Raw genomic sequence first — 20,964 nt, 5'->3', positions numbered from 1 at the left:
CGAGAATATGTATGTTTTATAAATAAACACGTAGAAAAATAAAAAAAAACCTAAAAGTTTTATCAACACCTATCATGAGAACTTCTATCCATTCCTTTGTCAAAATTCGCATATATCACTAGATAAGAAAGCACGTTTAAGTATTGCAGATAAAAACGAGTTGCTTTAATCACAATGTTTAATTTATTACTAAAGGTAGATAAAACACGAATCAAGACCCTATGTAGGTATCTATCTTATCGATCGACTCGCAGTCAATGCATTGAGAATTTATAATCAACAATAAGTCAACTGATCGACGTTCGTGATCTGCCAACTTGTATTTTCCATATCGTCTGGGAATTGGGATACAGACCACGCTATTGTTATTATTATTGTAGCGGTACATTTACATCAAACGAGGGAATTTAAAAAAGCTCATTCTAACCCCACTATGTCAAATTATTTTAGTGTAACAGGCGTAGAGCATTCTTCCGTTGTTCTTAGTGCGTTCGAAAAAATTCTATATGCAAAACACTGAATACGAGTTTTCGTTTACACTAAAAGATCAAGAAAGAATGCTCTTGCTCTAGCTCTGTGTCATGTAAATGTACCGTAATCCATAATCAAATGAAGCTTTCGAATTTATGAAAAGTTCATTATTGTCTGCTTTATGAAGTAACGATATTATCTTGTTGTGTTTATAAATCATATCTATACATACAAAAATTTAGTGGGTCTATCGTCAAAAATCTGTTTTCATAGAAGCAAAATAGTACCTATCTATAAAATTTGTTTAAATTATGCTTTGCAGTGTGTGTGATTTAGTACCTACTACGCAAAAACTTAAAAACAATTTTTTGATGACGTAAGGCCCACTAACAAATTTTTTTACAAAATGTCACTTTGTTTATGCTCTCGCAACTTCGTAACTATAACCTGTAGGGTACGTACTAGGTTATCTATATAATATACTAGCTTACCGCCCGCGGCTTCGCCCGCTTTGTCTAGAACCTTCCTCTTGAATCACTCTATCTATTAAAAAAAACCGCATCAAAATCCGTTGCGTAGTTTTAAAGATTTAAGCATACAAAGGGACATAGGGACAGAGAAAGCGATTTTTTTCCAGGTGTATTTTAACTCAAAATTAGGGATTTTGAAATGACTAACATTATAATTCGCATGTTTTCCTTATGTGAAAGTTTAATAATACGTCTTAGCAAGCGGGTAATACTTGCACTCTGTGAGCGATCAGAGGAAAAATAAGGTAGCAAGCCGAATCTGTAAATGGATTAAAATATATTTTATATTATAAACATTTCCTGTTTATAAGTCATTTATTATTCTGATCTGTTTACAATCAATGATGAAATTATTTGGAATAAACTGAATTGAAATTAATCAATTTATGGTGCTAACTTTATTAACAACAAAAAAGCAGGCCATTTTCAAATGAGAAACATATTCTTGGAAAACGTAAATAGCCATTTATTAGCGTCGCTCTCATAAATTCTTTTTAAAGTGACATAATTAATTTACAACGGGTTGTTTTCGTCTTTTAGGGAAAAAATTAATAATACTAAAGAGAGGGTCTCCCTTTTGTAAAAATGGGTAAATGTATCGAATTACATGGTTAATTTAATTTCTTTATTAAAATGGTGCTTAATTTAGGTTATTTTAAAAATGTTAAAATTAAAACAAAATAATATTATCTACTTTATGATAACTATGGCTATGTAAATAATACAGATGTTAAACTAGCATATCGGATATCAATTATCATTAACATAAAACATACTGAGCCTATATGAAACCCAAATACGCCGTATATGAAGATTCATACATGTAATACCAGGTCTTCAGCCGATCAAAAAGCTTTTAAACAAAATCAGTTTAAAAAAAATCTGTGTATTTGTTTTGAAATTCCAAAATATCACACAGCAACACACAAACACATCAAGCTCTAAGTCATACAAATCCTCTTTTTGTAGGTATTTAGGTAACAACTCAGGTTTTACGTTAACATTTCTCATAAACTTTATTTTTTTAAACTATTCCATCTCGCCCGAGCCCTGAATGTTCGCATGTCCCCCTTCTACCATTCCATCATATCAAACTTAAAATAAACATAAACAAAACATTCGCATAAAAGATTTTTAAAATATTAGTACCTAAACTAGCGCCATTCTAGAAACACATCAATCATCGCGTGTGCTTTGTGCTACAACCTGTCTGTGCATTCAGCTTTTTCCAGATTAAAAATAAAAAGGCGTAAAATAAAAAGAAAAGGTAGCGTAATATTGCATACGAACTATTGAGTAATCAGTGATGTGGAAGCGTTTGTTGCAGATTTCAATCGTGTTTGTGTTTGCTCTTTGCTTTACACGAGTATTGACCGACGAACTTGTTAGCGAAATATTTTAATGAAGAATTCCATGAATGCTCGGAACTGAAATAGCGCTGACTGAATATTGCATATCCAATTTTAATCCATATTAATTGATTTTTGAATAATTTACACATCCACCGGCGGAGAACAAAGGAAAGGAATTTTCAAGAACTGATGGAAATAATGAACACATATTTTTTTAAATAATTAAGTTTTTTCTTGTTTTGTGGCACAGTCTATCTCTTACTTATAAATCTAAGCTACACGTTCTCAATTATTACTGAAAATCTGTTTACAATAAACCGTTAGTCAATAACTTTATTAAATCTATAACTTTTATATTATTATTGTCATAACTTTTGCGATTTTAAAACTTTTGCCTTATAAGAATTCTTAACGTTTTAATAGTAAGGACAAAAAAGCTTAGCAAAAGTTGTATAACGTAGAATACAGAACAATATTTATTGTGGATATTATACCACATTGAAGCTATATGTATGAAGTTTAAAATTCCTACAAGGTGCCGGTTGGCTTAAGCTGGATCGTGGATGGCCTCGTTATGTGGAGCAAACAAAGAGAGCGTAGAAACTCGGTTTAAAGGGCATACTGCAGATGTCAAGCACGAGCAGATCAGAGTAGGTATTGTTCGGAAACTTATTGTTTTCAGAACTGATACGTGACGAATTTTCAATTAGAACTTGCATGAATTAACAAGCAGTGTTCTCTCTTATGTTGAACTTTGTACATACATTTTATATGCTTCCAATTATAATTTTGTAGGATTCAAATTGAGAGATAAAGTTTAATGTATCTTTTAGATACTTATATATTTTTATGCTGAATTCATTTGATAACGTATGTAATCTGAACTAGTATACATTATAACTTCGTATAATGCTTAAACAGATATTTACATTTTAACTATCCGAAATTCTTCATTCAAAACGATCGTTATGTTCCTTATTCCACTTGCATTTTAAACAAACATATTTAACATGCACCACAGTGGTATTAATTTTCCAAAATAGCAACCACTCAGAGATGAAACTGCGAGAACTGCTTATAAAATGTAAATGAGGAAAACATTGTGGTGAAAAAATGCGAAGTGGTATATTATGGAGGTCCCTCACTCCACAGACGGAAGCCGCGACTAGCCCTCGGCAATTTTATTCAGTTCGTTCGTTCAACAGAAACCTTTATTCGTTCGCCACTTTAAAATATGTGGCAAATGCATCACTAATTAGAACGCCTGTGAAAACAATACATGTTGTGCGGTTAAATCGCGTTTAATTAAATAATTATTAATGAATTTGGTGTTTCATGTAAAATAGACAACGCGGAATTTAGGAGCTACTACTCTATGAAAATGCACAAATACGCAAAAATTTCAGTAAAATTTTTATAAAATTTTTTGTGCGGTTAAATCGCGTTTAATTAAATAATTATTAATGAATTTGGTGTTTCATGTAAAATAGACAACGCGGAATTTAGGAGCTACTACTCTATGAAAATGCACAAATACGCAAAAATTTCAGTAAAATTTTTACAAAAGAAAAAAGTTTCTGGATTTTTTTCTTGATTTTGGACTAAAGTTAAAGTAAAGTATTGTATCGAGTAAGTACATATCATTAGTACAATAATAATGTACCTATTTCAAATGCATAAACCTTTACAGCTATATTGGTCATACTCATTTAATAAATGACATATTAACAAAATAGTTAATTTACGAAATATTTTGCATACAATAATTTTAAAAAAACATTATATTTCTTATTTATTTCAAGATATAGATAATTTAACTTTTGTTCAGTAAACTGGAAAATATATACCTAAATGAAAAATAATTAATTTTCACCAACACAAATGACCTACGTTTCCATTGAATTGAAGACGATTAATTGATGGCTTTTTTATTATTATTTTATAATAATCGTAAAGAGTTTAATAAGTAGGTATACGTAACACTATTTTATTCCCCGTTTTATCATTAATTTACGTAATAAAACTATCTTATTAACACGTTTAACGTCTCGTACGGAGGCCCATTAAATATATTAACGACGCGCTGCACTTTTCTTAAAATAACCGAAAACTGCCGCGTTTATGGTGTCATAAAGCACCGTGTGCTTGGAAACATTGTGGTTTACTGCATGCTTACAACTATCTTTTCCTTAATTTGTATCCCTTTCCTAAAGAAGATATTAAATCTATTCGCTATCTCTCCAGAGGCAGCAAGAGCGCTTGAAATAGGATATAATATTATGTTTCTGGTAGTTGAAAGATCGTCGTAATGGAAGTAATATCGTTGATAAGATTGCATACGGTATACGTTATTATTTATTAACATGTTAGTTCTATTACGTCAGTACTATCATAATATTAGACTTGTGTATTTCTTTTGAAGAGACCTGGATTATATTTGAGATTTATCAAATATTGCCTTTTATACCAGCTACTATCGCTTGATATAAACCTTGTGAATTTAATTTATAACTTTTATTAATTATTCTTTTGAATAAAGCTAATTTTCTATACTTATGAGTTGTGACTGTTCATATTTCTATGAATGCGACGTTACAATTACACTTATGCGTAATAGATAAGCTTGATAATAAAGTTGTGTTTGCGCTCTAAGCTCATTGACATAAAAAAGCCGATTAGCGTAATAGCTGGCTATTAAGAAAAGAAAAATAAGATAGAACTATTAGCAACGTGCAAAATAAAATCGGACTAGCTGACGAGATTAGGTATTGTAATACTGTAAAGAGAGAGCACTAGATGTTGAACACAGAACAGTGTGAGTATCGATTCGGTCAGATTGCTGAATAATTAACTTGCAAGCGAACGGTTATAATAGGTTGCATATTTAACGGCACACAATAACATCTGGATGTCACGTATGAATGGAATTTATTAGGATAATGTAGCAACAGATGTACGAATGGATCCATTTAAACGGATACAAACGGTGATTACGAAAAATCAGATGACAGGGAACGCTTTGTAATGACAGCATCTGGCACACCAATTTGATTGATTAAAAATGGTTAATACGGTTTGTAGAGGTAATTACAATGACGGTATTTCACTTTTGTAGAATGGATATCGCAAATCGGACGTTACTAATTGTCTGCTCGTTCTGCCACGCTCTGCAGTATTTTTAAATTCAAACTGTTTTATTTTGTATTTGGATAGCAGAAAACGATTTGGATTTTTTGCATAACTACTGTATCAAAAGTGACGCTTAAATAAACCTTAGTTCTATAACAACGTACATAAGTTTAGAATAATTATAGAGAAAACCGTTCGATCACATCCAGACGTGACATGTCTTTTTTGTATCACAATGTAGATAAGATTCCTCATTACATTATCGCACACTAATTTGGCCTTATCCATAATACAAGAAATCTTCCATATCTAGTAATTATATCATCTGTGTAGACGTCGAATATAGTATAGTATATTTTCTGATTGATTCTATAACATCTGAAGATATAGGTATGGTATATTTTCAATAGAATTCCGCATCACCCAAACTATTCACTATGCGAAATTACAATACGCATTGGACGGTCACAATAATAGCGACGCAGGTGCAGGGTATTCAAAAATTGGGACAGGTTGCGGATACTCGAGTCGCAGTAAGTGCACACTTGATTGGCGGTACAATTTAATTTTCAATCAGGCTGAATGACGTTCTAGAGGACCGCCGCTATTCGCTTTGATTAAAGTTCACTTCACCACCACTCGACTAGCTATCCCCGTCAAATATTATTATTATGGGTAATGTATTGCGCGCCCTTTGTTCAGAAATATTTGTCAAATCATTCTATTTAAATATCATTGTTTAAAAGAACATTTGGTTTTCTTTCTTCTATCGATGGTAGACCGTAGATATAAAAGTACGTAATCTGCAAAATAGGTAATTTTTCATATGGGTTTTGTATTAAAATCGTATAAAAGAAAAACTAAAAGCATAATTTATGAAGAGTTTTCTCTACATTTCAATATTTTACAATATTTCATACAAATGTGTTCATAATTGACCAAAATATATGGACATTCAGTCAATTAAAGGTGATATAATAAGATACGTAGATTTATTAGTTTCCTAAACAGCTGATCACAGAATCTCATAGGAGTAAACAAAGCTTATATGAAAGAAAATTACGAGATGTGGTTGCTTCGGTTTATTAGAACGCGCACGCGGTAAGCCCTACCTGTTGCGAGATGATGTGTTTGGAATGCTAAGTGGCTTACCGGATGCCATTCTTCAACCGACTACCGCCGTGCAAATGGTTTGAACGTAGAGATTATTCAAATTATTGTGTGCTGCAAATATTCTTAGTCATTCTACTGATAATCTTATTAGGTATGTTGGTTGCCTACTTTCCTTATTTATTTTGTCCAAAGTTTGCTTGATCCTATATTCCCTTTCCAAGTGATCACACGATAACTTTATTCATTTCTGATCGTTTTACTCAATACAAATACAGTCGTTTTATAGCTTCAGATTTGAAATATTTCCAGTTCAACTTTGAAATTGCTGTTTGAAATAAGTTTCATGTGGAAATGTGTTATGTGTGTACATTGTACGTATACCGTTCGTGACGATTGATTCAGACTTAATAGTTAATGGTCTAGTGAGAAGATATTCTAAGTTCGTATCGGATGCCTAACCGATGATCGATTGACCCAAATTGTCTAACTATAGTTTCTTCCAACTTGGTCATGCATTGAATATAGTAACAAAGTTAAGTGATTAAAAATGAACACAGTCTCGCCGAGGGTGACCCAAAATTTATAAGCAGATGAAACAAACCTCGAAACTTTGAAGGTTATCTTAGTTCTTTTGATTATTACGGCGCGTCGTCTTCTAACCACGGCGGCGGTGCCCGTGAGCAGCGCGCTTTTAACTTCGTGGTCGCTGGTCTCATCGGCGCTGAGGTCGGGCGGCGCAAGCTGAGCGGGCTGCACGGGCCCGCACGCCGCGCCCGCGCCCGCCGAGCCGCGCCGCGCGCTCCACGCGAGCATGGAACTCTTGAAACACCTGAGCGCCTTCGTTGTATAGGCTCCCTCAATGCACTGCCACCATGCAACAACATATCGGCCTACCGACACCCGTCGCACTTCGCGGTATATTTGATAACGCACTCTCCACGATTGATCGCGATAAAATTCCACGGGACCCTCGGGTTACCACATAAAAATATTGCCGCACCGACGTCATTCGCTTTAAAAAGTTAAAGAAAGCACGTGTGGCGGTTTTATGGTAATTAAGTCGATAAAATGCGCGCGCTGATCCTCGCCATATTTATCAAAAAACAAACAATGTGGTATCTTACGCACACACATTAGTGGCTCGCCAAACTTCGAGCAATAATGCGTATGATTGTGGCTATTACGGATGACGCGATGTGTTAAAAATTGGAATAGGTAACTGACTCTTATCGAGGCTTAATTTATTCTTCCTCGTTTGGTATATTGTATTTAGAGGTTCTAGGCATGTAAAAATTCTTAATATAATTTTTTACTGAAATTTATGTATAGAGAATTGTTATGATACTATACGCGGTCTTAGAGTTGACATTGGTAGAGTCAATACGGCGTGACCTTCACACTGGAATCCATTTATTTAAAATTGTAACAGCGATATGTATGAGTGTTTTGATGCATATACGTTTTCCTTGAAACAAAATGGAATATCTTAAAAACGTATGTAGTTAAATAGAACGAGATCACTTCACTGCAGCCGGCACTGAATCGAGCTCACGCGCGGAAATGTCACTGACACTGGAGTGGGCTCGCATGAGCCACTAGAGGAGATGAAATTGTAATTTTAGTACGTGCACGATCACGGGGACATGTACATTAACTAACTGCGAACCCGAGACAGCGCACGAGCCGCCATGTCTGGATCATTGTGGCGTTGGCGCCGAAATAGAAATGCTTCCGAATGACACTGTGTCGTGGAGATCGTCTTTGTCGCGTCGCGGTCGACCAAAGAGGAAAGAGATACGTGCTTTGTATAATTTATAACACAGCGACGTAATATTTACTTACAATAATGTCATCATTGTAACAAGTAAATTTATTGGGTTGTTGATTTAGGAACTAGGTATATTATGTTTGTGAGTTTCTCGTGTGATTTATTATGCTAATGATAACCCGGTGATTATTCAATTTTTTTAAAGGTAATTTCTGTGAATTGTTAGAACTCTTTGTTCTTATGTGTTATTGTAAAATGTTCTTCGATGATAAATTTAGATACGTACTGGTCATTTTTAAAAACGTAAATCCGCTGTGATAAATTTAAATAGAATATAGTATTATACCTACCTACACTATGTGCGCATTCTTTATTATGTAGAGTTTTTGAATTTGATCAATATTAATATTGTATTCAGTAATATATTAATGTTTATTTTATTTGTATGTTAATTTTTATTTACATTTAATGTATTATTTTATTCCCAAGTACTTAAATACCTATTATTACGTTACACATGTCGCACCTTCGGTAGAACAAGGGCACAATTACAGTTTTTGCAATTTTACAGGAGAGCCATTTTAAGATATTTGTAGTACTTAATGTGGTCTAGCTATGATAATAATTTTTTTATGGTTGTTCTGCTTTGTATGACATAAACAATATACTATATTCTTTTAGGTGTATCGTTTACAAATATTAAAAACTGCTAGTTTTTTTTTAATAATATTTTTTTCTTAAGTAGGTGTACATTTGTGCCCTTGTTCCACCAACAAGAAAATTAATTTGTAAATATGGCCATATCTAAAGCTTTAAGTTAATAATTTTGGAATGATAATAACGTGTTTTTTTGTATAAATGTTTTATTTTCTTAAACACTTTAGAAAGCCGCAGTACTTTATCACAAAAATAGAGATCAAAACTTACTAATCAGCCATTACACATCTTCAACAATCTGAAACTATTATGTTTCCTAGCAAAATTCTTTGGAATCGCTTTAAAAATTGGAATAATATTATATTAAGATAACAGAACAAGAAAGAATCATAATTCAATTCCTTGACATTAAATAATTCCTCCTTTTTCGTGGCATTTTTTATAAGGCTTATGTATTCTGCCGGAGTGCATATTGATATTGGGCCAGCTTTTTTTGCACGTTTTACATTCCAGAATGGACGGCATCGGCTTTATGCTGGGTCCCCTAATTTATGTATGATCGATTTTATAGGCAATGTGTTCACAGCAAAATAATACATTCCAAAAACAAATTTGAAAAAGAAAAATAATTATTTACGAATAAATATCTTACTAATATTATTATTTATTATGTAAACTCGAAAGTTTTTGAGGATAGATTTGTGGGTGTGAGGGTATGTTTGTTGTATTTTGATTGGCAGTCCTGTCGTTTAAATTTCTAAAAAACTAACTTGTTTTTTTGCTCTCTACAGCAATTATCGGAATAAAATGTTACTTTTAAGACCATGGAGTATAACAAATCTTGGACAGACAAGGGCACAATTGTCTGAACGACTTTGTCCTCCCAATTTTTAAATCGTAAACTAGGCATAAGTGTGACAGATATGGCCTTGTCGTTCCAGAAATCAAAAACATTCTAAGGCATATTTACATAAACGACGTTAGCGCTCCAAGTGACAGCTAGCTCAGTCCCCGCCGATGGCACAACTAACCAATGAGACTTTGTCTCGCCAAGAGAGAAACAAAATAGCGCCAAAATGACAACGCCACTATTTCAATCTGGCTGTTTTTTGTAGGAATTAAACGAATGTCTTTGTCCCTCCAGTTGAAAGGGCCTTTTTAAAGCATTTCTGCATATTTAAGTCATTTTGGCAATTTATGACAATTATGCCCTTGTTCTACCGAAGGTGCGATGTTATAATAGATGCTAAATAGGTAATTTGATGTAAGTTAGTTGCACGCACTTTTAAAGATCACATGCGCACAATAATATCTATTTTTTACAATAATAGAGACCTAATCGTACAAAACTACTACAATACAATGTAAAAACATTCTGATGTTCGCGATACAGCAGCGCGACGCCTAATAGCTCAGTTATTTATGACTTTGTACGGAGCCTATCTTTATTTATTGCCATCACAACCATCGCTTGTAATACGCAAAAAAGTAAAGGTTCACTTTTCTTGCGATAAAATAACAAAATAAACATAATAAATTCTCAACAAGAAGAAATACGTGTTTTATATCGATTTTTTATTGTGAATAGGTACGTAAACAAGAAGAGTTTTGATCTTCCCCGGTATCAAAATATAAATAAATATATAAACTCTACAATATCATCAATTGAAAATGAATTGTTGAAAATATAATTGATTTAATTAATAACAAATAGGTTAAATAAGTATAACTTACTTTCCTCCTTTACTAGTCTCCCCGTGACCACGCTCGCTGTAAAGTGTTCGAAACGTCGGGAAAATAATATAATGATTAATTAAATCGCGTTTAAAATCCGTTAAAAAGTCTTTAATTTCTAAATGTATAATACTCGCGTAAAATCAAACCCTAGAAAATACTATATAACTTACTAATTAAAACTAGTACATATGTACTATGTAGGTACCTAACTATACAAATATTGGAAGGTCTCATATCAATTTTTCTCTATCGATACCTTCTTTAATTAATCCTGAAAAAGAATACCTATATTTCACATAATATAATATCGAATCCACTTTCTATTCATGAAAAATCCTTTCCCAATATTATAGTAACAAAATATTCGCGATATCAAATCATAGCTACCTACTATTAATCAAAAATCGTAAAAAGGGCGCCGTATCGTACAAAAGAACATGACAACCAGCAAATATTATCCATACGGCGGGAGTTTTGATTGATTTTTCATTGAACGGTATAGAAATAAGCCGGTTAAGTTACTTGAATACTTGGAAGTATAAAGTAAACATGAATTTCAATTTAACTTGGTACAATTGTACGAGAGGCACTGCAAACTTTCTTTTACCTTTGTGTAATATATCAATGTCAAATATGTTCTTTAGATGTTATTAAATAATCTATTTGGTGTTAATGTGATACGAATACAACTTGAGGAGGTTCACGATGTCATTGTGAGAAGAGCCCTATCATTGTTCAATTTTCTTTAATACCTTTGTTAGTTTGTTACTATCATACCTGTGGGCATATACGGTGATTATATTTTTGTGTTACATTTAAACATGCAATACATTATCAGGGTTTATATTAATTTTATATTTGTCTATTTTAAATAACAAAGAATCATCATTATTACATATTTATTCCATCCATGAAAAAAAGTTTTTTTGAATAAGTATTATATTGTGTAACTAGATTGTAGATATAAGTAAAAAGTACCTAATAAATAAGATGTGAAAAAGCAGACACCAGACAAAACGATGTTCAACAAAATATTTTGTACTAGTCGATCTATATAAAAATATGGAAATAGCTGACAGTAAAAGAAAAAAATGCGTGCCCTACTGCTCTATTGTGCCTTTATGAATAATAAAATATAAAGTTATCTAATAATTTTAATGCATAGCGCTATAACCTTACATGTTTACAAGAACTCTCCAATTAACATGTCACTCTAAAATACGAAAATAACGTGTTCCCTCATATTAGTGTGTGAGACGTGTGAGATAGCGTGCGACATTTTCGCGACGATCCGTTGCGATTCGCCAACACATCTGCCAAGTGATAAAGCTATTTATAAATACTACTAATAGTATATTTTAGTAAGCGCGTGATCGAACACTTTAAAATGACTGGCTATTTTCGGCACAATAAATATGCTCCAACAAATATAAACACGGAACAGAATATCTTTCAATATGCCTTCCTACTTGGCGTCTCGTAACATTTTCTCCGTGAAAACAAGATTCCATGTATATTACAGAAAATGAATACGAGAAAGGTGTAAAACTGAAACAGAGAATTAACGTGAAAAAAATAATTTTAAGTACGGAACTGACAGGTGTTCCCTGTCCAATGAATTTTAAAGTGACTTGGTTAATTTTTCAAGTGAACTTTAACCTTTCCGCTAGAGGTCCAATAATATTGTTCGTTAGTAATTATCATACTTTATTACGGTCTACTTCTCCTTAATTTCTTATCATCATCATTCCAGCCTTTCAAGACGTCCACTGCAGGACATAGGCCTCCCCCAAAGATTTCCAAAACGACCGATCAGCAGCGGCCTGAATCCAGCGGCTCCCCGCCACTTTGATCAGGTCGTCAGTCCACCTCGTTGAAGGCCGTCCCACACTGCGACGTCCTGTACGTGGTCGCCACTCTAGAACCTTTTTGCCCCAGCGGCCATCGGTTCTGCGGGCTATATGCCCAGCCCAGCGCCACTTCAACTTACTAATACGGTGGGCTATGTCGGTGACTTTAGTTCTTTTGCGGATCTCCTCATTTCTGATTCGATCACGCAAAGAAACCCCGAGCATAGCCCGTTCCATAGCTCGTTGAGCAACGCGAAGCTTGTACACCATGCCCGCGGTTAGCGACCACGTCTCAGATCCATAAGTCAACACCGGTAACACACACTGTTCGAAGACTTTCGTCTTCAGGCACTGAGGGATTTTGGACGAAAAGATGTTGCGTAGTTTCCCGAACGCTGCCCAGCCGAGTCGGATTCGACGATTGACCTCTTTCCCGAAATTGGACTTACCTAATTGGACGCTTTGTCCCAGGTAAACGTATTCGTCAACAACTTCGAGAATAGAGTTTCCAACTGATACCGGAGTGGGCACAACATGGACATTTGACATGATTTTTGTCTTATCCATGTTCATGCTAAGGCCCACTTGTTGTGAAACTCTGTAGAGGCCACCGAGCATTGTATTGAGGTCTTCCAGGGATTCTGCCATGACTACGATATCGTCGGCAAATCGAAGGTGAGAGATGTACTCGCCATTAACATTGATGCCAAGTTCTTGCCAGTCCAGGAGCTTGAAGATATCTTCCAAAGCAGCGGTAAATAGTTTCGGAGAAATAACGTCTCCTTGTCGGACCCCGCGCTGCAGAGGAATTGCCTTTGTGCAATGCTCCTGAACCCGGACTGACATAGTGGCGTTTTCATACAAACTTCTCAACACTTCGATATACCGATAGTCAATGCGGCAACGCTGAAGAGACCTCAATACGGCCCAAGTCTCGATCGAATCAAAGGCTTTTTCATAGTCCACAAACGCCAAGCATAATGGCAGATTATACTCCTCCGTCTTCTGTATAATCTGCCGCAGCGTATGTATGTGGTCCATGGTGCTAAAGCCTTTTCGGAAACCGGCTTGTTCGGGAGGCTGGAAGTCATCAAGCCTGCGTTCGAGACGATTCGTAATGACTCTCGAAAACAGCTTATAAACATGGCTCAGCAGTGATATTGGCCTGTAGTTCTTCAACAGGGTTTTGTCTCCCTTTTTGAAGAAGAGGACAACCATACTGCTGCTCCATGCTTTTGGCGCAGTGCCCTCGAGTAAGGTGGAAGTGAATAACCTCTGTAGCACTCTGAGGATTGGTGTGCCACCCGCTCTCAGAAGCTCAGATGTGATTCCATCCTCACCCGGCGCCTTGTTGTTCTTAAGCTGTTTGAGAGCCATTCTAATCTCGTACTCTCCTTAATTTCTACAGAATATAAATTGTAGTGCCTAATATGCCTACATACCTACTAAAAATATACTAGGTACTAAAATATTAAGATTATTGTTACCTGGAGCTTATTATTATTTTCAATATTAAAGGTGTATTCCAGTAAATATTAATTTGCTCACGATCTCTTCGTACTTTATAAATTAGCGACTTGATTGACGCCGTCTACAACCGTTGGTGTTGAAAAGTACCGAATGTCTAACGTTAATTAAATTATAAATTCAAATGTATATCTCACGGCAAAACTTTTCATGACACGAAAAAAATAAAGGAGATCAGGATATAATATTTTTATAGTTCATATACTTACTTACCTAAATTTGAAATACATTTAAAGGTTAAAATATCACACACACAAACAAAAAGTCTGAAATGTCTTAAAAAACAAAATTTTTAAGACGTTTGAGTTTTTGTCAGCGAACAGGCAAAATTGAGAATGTATAATAATTACATAGAGAAAAAGGGGATAGTTACATACTAATATGCTACTATGTAGAGTAGAGAATAGAGTGTAAGTAGTTGTAATAAACTATCAAATATGTTAAGATGAACGTAATTATATTATAAGGGCTAAAATTCAGTTAGGTACACTTAATATAGTTATTGCTAAAAGGGTAAAAGGGTTACAACCCAAGCAATATTCCTAGTATTTTTAACGCTCCTAATCAGCAAATTTTACAAGTACCCTATATTGTAGTGTGTCGTGCGATAACCTCACCCTTTTTAGCCTATAATTAAGTATAACCTCACTTTTTTTTGTTTATTGAGAAATTCAGTATAAATTTTCTATTGTACTATTCAGTTAAATGCTGCAATATTGACTAAATTACATAATATGTAAGAATTAATTTTTCGGCAACGTAATTAACTTACAAATACACGTGTCCATATTATACAGGCTATATAAAAATATAAACTTTTGAATTATTCGAATGTTTTAAAAGTTCCATGAATCGTTAAATATGACGTCGAAAATGGCATTGTCTAATTGACATCTCCCCTCAAGTTTTTAATCAGAGCGCATAATGCCACCGGGTGGTTATTTCTCTTGCTCCAAATACGTATTTAGCAAATTCAGTAAATGACGGTAGGCTACGTGGAAATTGAATTTCATTGGAATGCTCGAAGTCGTGAATTTTGGTAGAAAATGTTTGCCACTAATTCAGACGAGCGAATGAGCAGTGAGTTCGAGTAATTATGGCTGTTAAAATTGGAAGCAGTTCATATCTCTGTAGAATTTATTTCGCTTCGGCAAGATTGCATTATTAGATTAGATTATCTGTAATTAAATATTCAAAAATATTTGTACGTCAAGGTCTATTTGTCAACTCGTTCCTTATTTCTCCTTAAAGAACCGAGTGATCAACGTTTTCTTTTAACCCATGCATAATACGTTGACTTTATTGTTCTAGTATGATATGCTAGTAACTTAATGTTATGTTTATAAAATTGGGTTTAATTTATTTTTCCTCCTTAGATCAAATCATGTATGAATGAAGAAGTAAATAAGAAATAGTAAACGTTAAATAATGGTCATATCTCTGTGTTCAATTTCAAAGTTACTTTATAGCAAACCAACATAATAGGTATATTTTACGGTCGTATTTTCACAAAATAATAGGGATTCATTAATCTAAAAATATTTTATAAGTGTCGTTTATTACACAAAATTGCCAGTTTACACTAGATTACATTTTCACTTAATCAAATTTAATTTCATAGTGAAATTAAGTATAATGTTCGCAATAACGTTTTAGTACCTGTCTTAACAATTATAAAGATAGGGCTTAAATACAAATAAATTATTCAGCCGAATAAACCGGTTGGGTTGTTTCCCAGGAAAAATATACAGTATTTGTTTCATTCGAAGCGAAGCATCTGCTGAATGCGCATATTTTATTCGAATTTTCTCTATTTTACACCCAAAAAATACAGTCAGAACAAAGGGGCAAAGAAAGATGTTTTTATATTATACGCGAAAATACTTTTATAGGCCATATAAGACTGATAATTAGTCGACAAGTACTTCTATAATAGTCATTTCTGGTGGGCGCATGTATCTGTAGCACAGTTTATTTTACCACAGATACCGGAGTTCCTCCTATTTTAATGTATAATTTTTTAATTAATGTATAGAATTAACTATATGTGTAATTTTTTTATGAAAATATGTGAATATAAAATATAATGAAATAAATAATGTTTAATATTAAATACCAGAATACAGGTTCTTACATTAAACCGATCGATTAATTATTACATAAACTTTATCAAGAGAACGATAATGAATGACGACATGAGATATCATGAATTATGAAACATGAATTAATATTCGACAACTATTATGACTAGTCGTATTTAATGCTATCAACTACAAGATGGTTAAAAACTGCAACAAAATATTTAGAATATTTGCTTGTTAGATTTTATTAGGATACATTAAAATTATCCAGCCTTTCAATGCCAACCCGGTTTAGAATATGGCTTATAAGCAGTTATATTATTGTAAAAATATATTTAACACAAATTAACATGTATAAATGTTACACATAATATTACTCTGGGTAAATTCGCTTCTAAATTGAAAACGTCTATTTAATGGTCAAATGAATCCAATTAATTTCACAAGATAAACTTTGCTACAGATTATATAAGATTTAATTTAATCTATGTGATCCATTAATTTATCAAAGATCCTTCAACCCTCCTTGATTTGACCTGAAATAACTGCGTTTACCGGACATAAATGTTCCATTTGTTAAGGGCGGTGCTAATCACTAAGGAAGTAACTTTAAAATATTAGCTTTCGCTTTTATTTCCCTCATTTTTAATACACAAATAAATTGTACACAAATATAAAGCATGTAAAATTTATGTCAATTTAATTGCATAAAAATCTTCGTGATCATTGGATTGTACTACACACTATACAGATTGAATAATTATTTCACAACATACTTAATAAGATAGCAAAAGAATAATTTGTTCAAATAAAGTTGCTAGGATTTGACAAGGGTTTACAAAAGTTATAGGGTCAGTTGTGAAATAACTTGCATCCGAAAACAATTAAAACAGGACGTTACAAAACAAAGTTTAAATTGAATAATTAACATTATTTTAAACTTCTTGATAAACCTCATTGTTTCGATTACATTGTTTTAAACATACTTTTACAACGAAATAGTCTTTCTCAATTAGACTAAAATTAGTTTATACGGTGGTAAGTGTTGATATTAAATGGTAAATGCAAACCACTTTAGACAGGAACATTATTGAGAGGATTGTGTGCCCAATTAATAATTATATCATAATTAGCCAAATGCATCGAAAATTGTGGTCATGTAGAGCTATTTTACAGAGCCCGTAAAGCAACAGTTGGAAATAATTTGCAAATCAGTGAACCGCAAATAATCGATTTATTCATCGATTGACAAAACCACGTTGTTAGCGATTCGAGGAATTCGTCACGTCAATATGTCGAAATACAAACAGTGTTATATTTCAGACTAAAGTCGCGCCACGAGCTTTTTCTATTGAATAAATTCACAATGAATATTTTTCGTGCTTTTAAAATCGATGGCAATTATTGTTAAGATCACATATTCATGTCAATTTCAGAATGATTAGGGTTCAAAGCATTCGCCGGGTAAAGAAACTGAATATATCGATCATTGATGCCAAATTAATATATTTTCTTTTCTAAAACAGTCTTCAACATTCCATTCAGAATCAAAGTAATAACAAAAGCTGGACAGCAAAGATAGCGTTTGTACACCAAACATAAAGGTCGTAAAATAAAAAATAATCACAAAACGTTAAAACTACGTAATGGACGATCCCCGTAACTATTCACATACGTATAAACTAATTAGGGAACGTGCAAAATGGCGTTTGTGTCAAAAGACTATTCAGCGGCAGCAATGTTCATTCACCAGGCATTAGGGTGTAATTGGGCAATTATTCCGGATAAAGGATTTTATTCTTGTACAACACACTTATTCATTTACAGTTTGTTTTGTTTACGGTAATGTATTTTGCTCAGTTTAATAGAGGTTTTACTATCAGTTATAGAGGGTTTATATTTGAATTGGCAGTTTAAATTCAATATGAAAGCATTTACTCGGCTTCCTAATCGTAATGAGTACCTTTACGTTACAGAAAGTTCTATTTATTATTATACAATTAATCTATTTTTATTGAATTTAATAAAAAGAAATATAATTTACATACTCTACGATTTTGTCGCGTCTATAAGCAAAATTTAACATGTACCTAATACTATAAATTATGTTTTGAATGTTGTATGGCTTCATTATTACTTGATGATTCAGAATAGTGTCATGAATATGGAATGCGTGGATCAGGATACCCTTTAGGTTTATCCTATACACGTTCTATTAACACGCGACGCGTCCCGGTTTTGGTCGGGTCAATTTAAACTAAATCATGAATAATATTTTTTAAGATTTAATTCACAAATATGTATTCTTGGAATTTATTGTATCAACACATTAAACTTCCGAATACTAGGTACATTTCGTATAGCATATAAGTACTACATGCTAGTGAAAAATGGTTACCATTAAATCCATATTAATAAGGTCAGAAACGAGTAATTCACATATACATTATACAAACTTAAACAGCAATTTTATTCTATCTCGTTTATCTATAAATAAGGGCTTAACAATTAAGCCCACGCAACACACTCCCCCTCACACAAACTGAAACACACACACGTCATAACTCATAATATGTTATATCATTATTCTAAGACAAAGAAACACCTCATTCGTGTCGTTCTCAGAATTTTTGTAAATAAATATTTGTCATAAAATGCTTTATAATATTTATAATATTTGAATCGTAAACAAGACACATTTAACTCAAAGCCAGCATTTCAATATGTATAAATTTAATTATATAGATATATTCTGTCGGTTTTTTTGAAATATAACAATAAGTAGCCTACCTAATTATTGTTATTATTTTTTAAATATAAAAATAATTATTTGTTTAATTTTGTTATTCATTCAGAAACTGAAATGAGGTAATTTCAAATCAAATTAAATATCGAATCAATTCATATTATGATTTCATTTATCAGCTGTTTCAGGATTAAATTGGCCGATTCCACACTGTTTTGTATATAAAATTAATGATATATAATATTATGAAACAATATTTGATATAATTATACTTATTAGGATTTGTACATTTTAATGTAAGACCAACACAAGGGTAAGGTTCATTTCTCTTTAGAAAATATACAAAAACAATAAGGTACAACTAGCATAACACAATTTTTTGTTACAATTTATGTCATTCAATAATATATTATGTGAATTGTACCTGTATTCATTTAAATTCTTTCTATGCAATAAATAATATATTTGTAAATATTATTTTCCCGGTTACAAAACGAGGCTAGAGCGGTTCGTCAGTTTGTACCAAAATAGTGATATACGTTGATATTAAGTTTCTCTGAAACAAAGCGTATTTCCGGGAAAAGCTACATTGAAAACTGAGCCTATTGAATTCAAAACTATATAAAGTGGCATCGTTACTTTGCTTAATCATTCTCTTTTTCAGTCGCCGCAATTCAAATGATTTCACTAAAATCAACTTGTTTAAAATTTGATTCTATTATTTTAAGCTTATGTTTCCATCCCTTAGTAGAGCAAAGTGCCTACTCCGTATTCTATCCTCTTAAACTTGGCGTTGTCTGTCAAACAGTGTTCAGAATTGTATTAAATATAAAGTGCCCTAAATCGAAGGCACTGGACGAGCTGAGAAGCCGGCCAACTCCAGAATATCGTTCGGAAATTTATTTTCTATTTGAGATACGAAAACTTACTGAAATACATTTGGACGTACATAATTTCAAATATTTCTCAGTGTTGTGACGTAGGTTATCAAAATAAATGTTATTTTTTTAATTAAGGTAAAGGCCCCTAATACGGCGGTAGTCAAAATCGCTTCCTAATACGGTGGTATTTCTATTTTCGAGTTTTATTCCTGTTTAATAAATTTTAAGTACATCAAAACGTAAGCTATTTATTCCAAATTTATTACTCCATGACTTAACTAACGTTTGCAAGTATAGCACATAGACAACACAACAATATCAATCAATCTGTGTAACGGCATCGACATGAGAGGTGTTTCCATACAAACGCGAAACAACAAAAGTAAGTACACTAATATTTATAAACTAAGTTTTTCGTATTAATAAGCCGTTCAAGTTTGTGTATGTATTGTTTATTACATTTTCCTACTATTACACTCACTATTTAAATAGCTTGTTTCATATTTGTAAGTCATTTTCTACCCAAAAAATAAGAAATAAAATACCGCCGTAATACGATACAAATTTTATAGATTAATCCTAATACGGTGGCATAACTCCGAAATAGGAAAAATACTGGGCATGTTTAATTGTTTATAACTTTCATTTTATTTACTTATTGAATTAATTCCAAGATTAGTTGAAATAATTATTAATCTGATAAATTAGAAACCATATTCTGCGGTATGTGTTCTTAATTAGAAATCCAGTTAAATATGAAAACGGTTGAGTACAAAATGTTTGTTTCTTAGAAGGGGTAAAAATAGGAAGGTGTATTTTAATGTATCACAAATCATTTATTTTGTATAACTGCTGATTCGAGTTTGACACATCTGAGCCAAAAAACTGTTATCATTTGATTAAGCATTTACATTCTCTTGTTTATCGAATTTTTGATGGGTCAGAATTAGGATTATTAAAAACACGAGTAGTTTTCCTATTACGGTGGTAGATATTTCCAGGTAACTCTGTATTAGGTTATATGATCTCCTATTACGACCCTAATATAATAGAACTTAAAATTACCAGATTTAGGGTTGCGTAAATAAATAAGAAGTGTTGTGTCTTTTTTTGTGGATTCTT

At 32.8% G+C, this 20,964-nt stretch overlaps 1 protein-coding gene across 8 annotated transcripts in view; it reads right to left on the bottom strand.

Annotated features, from left to right (window-relative positions):
* LOC123692178 (eye-specific diacylglycerol kinase) overlaps positions 1 to 20,964 on the bottom strand; it is a 108,471-nt gene that overhangs the window by 57,187 nt on the left and 30,320 nt on the right. The window contains exon 1 of one of the 8 annotated variants that reach the window (XM_045636892.1): positions 7,197 to 8,300. The exons of the other annotated variants lie outside the window; for them this stretch is intronic. Within the exon in view, the coding sequence (XP_045492848.1) occupies positions 7,197 to 7,408 (212 nt within the window). The 5' untranslated portion in view covers positions 7,409 to 8,300. Of the gene's footprint in view, positions 1 to 7,196; positions 8,301 to 20,964 lie in introns of those variants that run through there. 8 annotated transcript variants of the gene reach the window in all.

The sequence above is a fragment of the Colias croceus genome, chromosome 5 (assembly GCF_905220415.1).
Source record: "Colias croceus chromosome 5, ilColCroc2.1".
Taxonomy (NCBI): domain Eukaryota; kingdom Metazoa; phylum Arthropoda; class Insecta; order Lepidoptera; family Pieridae; genus Colias; species Colias croceus.
The sequence above is the reverse complement of the archived record's forward strand: the minus strand, read 5'-3'. Positions and strand labels throughout refer to the sequence as shown.